At 46.4% G+C, this 5,725-nt stretch overlaps 1 protein-coding gene across 1 annotated transcript; it reads right to left on the minus strand.

Annotated features, from left to right (window-relative positions):
* Nucleotides 1-2,331: 2,331 nt before the first annotated feature.
* Nucleotides 2,332-5,462, minus strand: LOC138852239 (receptor-type tyrosine-protein phosphatase epsilon-like; the record flags this gene model as incomplete). Its single annotated transcript, XM_070081984.1, has 3 exons — nucleotides 5,284-5,462; nucleotides 2,697-2,832; nucleotides 2,332-2,386 (listed from the first exon to the last, which is right to left on the minus strand). Coding segments are annotated over exons 1-3 (289 nt in total), but the record flags the coding sequence as incomplete, so codon positions are not given.
* Between the last annotated feature and the right edge of the window lie 263 nt (nucleotides 5,463-5,725).

Here is a 5,725-nt window from a genome sequence, read left to right on the forward strand (position 1 = left end):
CGTAGTACCAAGCTGGTGTACTGTACCGTAGTACCAAGCTGGTGTACTGTACCGTAGTACCAAGCTGGTGTACTGTACCGTAGTACCAAGCTGGTGTACTGTACCGTAGTACCAAGCTGGTGTACTGTACCGTAGTACCAAGCTGGTGTACTGTACCGTAGTACCAAGCTGGTGTACTGTACCGTAGTACCAAGCTGGTGTACTGTACCCTAGTACCAAGCTGGTGTACTGTACCGTAGTACCAAGCTGGTGTACTGTACCGTAGTACCAAGCTGGAATACTGTACCGTAGTACCAAGCTGGAGTACTGTACCGTAGTACCAAGCTGGTGTACTGTACCGTAGTACCAAGCTGGTGTATTGTACCGTAGTACCAAGCTGGTGTACTGTACCGTAGTACCAAGCTGGAATACTGTACCGTAGTACCAAGCTGAAGTACTGTACCGTAGTACCAAGCTGGTGTACTGTACCGTAGTACCAAGCTGAAATACTGTACCGTAGTACCAAGCTGGTGTACTGTACCGTAGTACCAAGCTGGAGTACTGTACCGTAGTACCAAGCTGGTGTACTGTACCGTAGTACCAAGCTGGTGTACTGTACCGTAGTACCAAGCTGGTGTACTGTACCGTAGTACCAAGCTGGTGTACTGTACCGTAGTACCAAGCTGGAGTACTGTACCGTAGTACCAAGCTGGTGTACTGTACCGTAGTACCAAGCTGGTGTACTGTACCGTAGTACCAAGCTGGTGTACTGTACCGTAGTACCAAGCTGGTGTACTGTACCGTAGTACCAAGCTGGTGTACTGTACCGTAGTACCAAGCTGGTGTACTGTACCGTAGTACCAAGCTGGTGTACTGTACCGTAGTACCAAGCTGGTGTACTGTACCGTAGTACCAAGCTGGTGTACTGTACCGTAGTACCAAGCTGGTGTACTGTACCGTAGTACCAAGCTGGTACTGTACTGTACCAAGCTGGTGTACTGTACCGTAGTACCAAGCTGGTGTACTGTACCGTAGTACCAAGCTGGTGTACTGTACCGTAGTACCAAGCTGGTGTACTGTACCGTAGTACCAAGCTGGTGTACTGTACCGTAGTACCAAGCTGGTGTACTGTACCGTAGTACCAAGCTGGTGTACTGTACCGTAGTACCAAGCTGGTGTACTGTACCGTAGTACCAAGCTGGTGTACTGTACCGTAGTACCAAGCTGGTGTACTGTACCGTAGTACCAAGCTGGAGTACTGTACCGTAGTACCAAGCTGGTGTACTGTACCGTAGTACCAAGCTGGTGTACTGTACCGTAGTACCAAGCTGGTGTACTGTACCGTAGTACCAAGCTGGTGTACTGTACCGTAGTACCAAGCTGGTGTACTGTACCGTAGTACCAAGCTGGTGTACTGTACCGTAGTACCAAGCTGGTGTACTGTACCGTAGTACCAAGCTGGTGTACTGTACCGTAGTACCAAGCTGGTGTACTGTACCGTAGTACCAAGCTGGTGTACTGTACCGTAGTACCAAGCTGGTGTACTGTACCGTAGTACCAAGCTGGTGTACTGTACCGTAGTACCAAGCTGGTGTACTGTACCGTAGTACCAAGCTGGTGTACTGTACCGTAGTACCAAGCTGGTGTACTGTACCGTAGTACCAAGCGTACCTGAAACACTCGGGGGACCTCATCTCTTATGTATGGAAACTGCTCAAAAATATAACATAAACCTGCCATAGCTAGACTTAATAGTCACCTGTATGGTAGAGTGCTTCTGTACACACCTGTCTGACCGATGGATGTTGTACTATATACTTATCGTGTACTCGATGTTGCACTAAATTTACAGCACACCTGTGAGCTGGTGGAAGCGGCTCACCTGTGAGGTAGTGGTAGCACCACACCTGTGAGGTAGTGGTAACACCACGCTTGTGAGGTAGTGGTAACACCACACCTGTGAGGTAGTGGTAGCAGCACACCTGTGAGGTAGTGGTAGCAGCACACCTGTGAGGTAGTGGTAGCAGCACACCTGTGAGGTAGTGGTAGCAGCACACCTGTGAGGTAGTGGTAACACCACGCTTGTGAGGTAGTGGTAGCAGCACACCTGTGAGGTAGTGGTAGCAGCACACCTGTGAGGTAGTGGTAGCACCACACCTGTGAGGTAGTGGTAGCAGCACACCTGTGAGGTAGTGGTAACACCACACCTGTGAGGTAGTGGTAGCACCACACCTGTGAGGTGGTGGTAGCACCACACCTGTGAGGTGGTGGTAGCACTACACCTGCGAGGTAGTGGTAGCAGCACACCTGTAAGCTGGTAATATACCTTGACAATACTGGTGATCAACTCACCTGTCTGGTTGAGGTGATGCTTCAACACACACTTGTAGAGGAAGGCGTACTGGGCCTGCAGTGAAACTGATTTAAAATATCAACACATTTCTTGCGTCCCTACACATGTCATGAATAAGGGAAATCCACATTAAAGCACATCACCAAATTATTAATAACGATGTAATACAGCCATCAGTACTAAAATGATTATATGATGTAGTGATCTTTTTTGTCCAAGAGAATACAAATGATACAGACATGATTAAAGAAAATATATTGGTTGGTACTCACTGAAAAAAACAGTCATTTACATTATCACTGTCTTTGAGGCTAAGTAATCTCGTCTAGTAAGGTGCACATAGCTATATTAAGATGTTTCTCACCTCTGTTTGCACCATGTTAGTGCGGTGTAGCCTCATCCTGTATACAGTGTGGAAGACATCCACACTATCCTGGTCAGCCATCTCATCTATCATGTTGTTGAGACCGATGAAGGTACCAGTGCGACCCACACCAGCACTGAACACACAACACTTGTGTTAGTACACTAGCTGAGCTCGTGGTGATTAATGTTACTTGTACCACAGTGTATGTAGTCATTATAGCACCTAGGTCACTAGTACCCTCAACGTTAGTGCCAGCTGTGACAGAAGCACTGGTCACTAGTATCGTCAAAGTTAGTGCCAGCAGTGACAGTAGCACTGGTCACTAATACCGTCAACGTTAGTGTCAACAGTGACAGTAGCACTGGTCACTAATACCGTCAACGCTAGTGTCAACAGTGACAGTAGCACTGGTCACTAATACCGTCAACGTTAGTGTCAACAGTGACAGTAACACTGGTCACTAATACCGTCAACGTTAGTGTCAACAGTGACAGTAACACTGGTCACTAATACCGTCAACGTTAGTGTCAACAGTGACAGTAGCACTGGTCACTAATACAGTCAACGTTAGTGTCAACAGTGACAGCACTGGTCACTGATACCGTCAACGTTAGTGTCAACAGTGACAGTAGCACTGGTCACTAATACCGTCAACGTTAGTGTCAACAGTGACAGTAGCACTGGTCACTAATACCGTCAACATTAGTGTCAACAGTGACAGTAGCACTGGTCACTAATACCGTCAACGTTAGTATCAACAGTGACAGTAGCACTGGTCACTAATACCGTCAACGTTAGTGTCAACAGTGACAGTAACACTGGTCACTAATGCCGTTAACGTTAGTGTCAACAGTGACAGTAACACTGGTCACTAATACCGTCAACGTTAGTGTCAACAGTGACAGTAACACTGGTCACTAATACCGTCAACGTTAGTGTCAACAGTGACAGTAACACTGGTCACTAATACCGTCAACGTTAGTGTCAACAGTGACAGTAGCACTGGTCACTAATACCGTCAACGTTAGTGTCAACAGTGACAGTAACACTGGTCACTAATACCGTCAACGTTAGTGTCAACAGTGACAGTAACACTGGTCACTAATACCGTCAACGTTAGTGTCAACAGTGACAGTAACACTGGTCACTAATGCCGTCAACGTTAGTGTCAACAGTGACAGTAGCACTGGTCACTAATACCGTCAACGTTAGTGTCAACAGTGACAGTAGCACTGGTCACTAATACCGTCAACGTTAGTGTCAACAGTGACAGTAGCACTGGTCACTAATACCGTCAACGTTAGTGTCAACAGTGACAGTAGCACTGGTCACTAATACCGTCAACGTTAGTGTCAACAGTGACAGTAGCACTGGTCACTAATACCGTCAACGTTAGTGTCAACAGTGACAGTAGCACTGGTCACTAATACCGTCAACGTTAGTGTCAACAGTGACAGTAGCACTGGTCACTAATACCGTCAACGTTAGTGTCAACAGTGACAGTAGCACTGGTCACTAATACCGTCAACGTTAGTGTCAACAGTGACAGTAGCACTGGTCACTAATACCGTCAACGTTAGTGTCAACAGTGACAGTAGCACTGGTCACTAATACCGTCAACGTTAGTGTCAACAGTGACAGTAGCACTGGTCACTAATACCGTCAACGTTAGTGTCAACAGTGACAGTAGCACTGGTCACTAATACCGTCAACGTTAGTGTCAACAAGGACTTCAGACAAATTGCTTAATCAGATGTATGGAGAAGTTATCATTGCAACACTAATTGCCTTCAGGAGGAACTTTGACAATAACCTTATCAGCTTGACTGGTGCTTACAGTGGGCTGTGTGTAGTGAGCACAAAGTCTGACTGACCAGGCTGTGAATAAGGTTTGGTGTAGGGCCAGGCCGGGAGTAAAGGGAAAGGAATGAGCCTTGGAACCATCTACAAAGTGATGGCTATGACAAGGAACAGCAGTTGATATGGTCCAGACAGTTAGTAGTTTAGGCAACAACAAACAATAGGAAATCAGCGGTTTGATTGTAGTTAGCAAATCACGTTCTATTGTGTCATTTTAACATGTTATTAGCATAGTTATGTAGTGCTTCTTGTAAACACAAATATTAATTAAGAAGGCCGCTTATTAAGATTAAAACTTGTGCAACTGGGCCAGAATGTTGTAGTCAAGAGTGAATATAACATCTACTGACTCAGCCTACGGTGAGCTATGCAGCTGTGCTTATGGTGAGCTATGCAGCTGTGGTTATTGTGAATCATGGTTATGGTGAATTATAGTTATGGTGAATCATTGTTGTGATGAGTTATGATTATAGTGAGTTATGGCGAATCCAACATGAACTATGAACAAAAACAATCCTCTCTCCTTTATTTCAGTGTCATTTACCATATTATTGTCATATATATCACGACTCGTTATGAAGATCCATTATAATGACTCACTATAATGATGTCTAGCATGATGTGGTATAACAGTATGGTTCATTTAGTAGAGAGACTAGTGGAGACTCGATCCTCTGTCTGTGATATCATGAGAGAAGATAGGAGGGTTGTGAAAGTACTGTACCTGCAGTGTACCACGACGTGAGAGCTGGAGGGAGGTACAGCTTTCCTCACAACCTCCACTAAGTGAATCAGGTCATCTGGTGTGTTGGGGCAGCCCATGTCTGGCCACGAGACGAAGTGGTAATGATGCACCAGCCTGGAACGCAGCCCCTGCAATGGCAAATGTTGATTCGTTTTCTGCAGCTATTGTGAAAATTCATTTGAGAAGCCAGTGATGATATAGTGTGAGTTAACAGCGAGTGAGATGGAGTGCCCACACTCTGCTGGAGTGCCCACACTCTGCTGGAGTGCCCACACTCTGCTGGAGTGCCCACACTCTGCTGGAGTGCCCACACTCTGCTGGAGTGCCCACACTCTGCTGGAGTACCTACACTCTGCTGGAGTGCCCACACTCTGCTGGAGTGCCCACACTGCTGGAGTGCTCACACTCTGCTGGAGTGCCC

Source organism: Cherax quadricarinatus, unplaced genomic scaffold (assembly GCF_038502225.1).
Source record: "Cherax quadricarinatus isolate ZL_2023a unplaced genomic scaffold, ASM3850222v1 Contig5677, whole genome shotgun sequence".
In the NCBI taxonomy this organism is placed as follows: Eukaryota; Metazoa; Arthropoda; class Malacostraca; order Decapoda; family Parastacidae; genus Cherax; species Cherax quadricarinatus.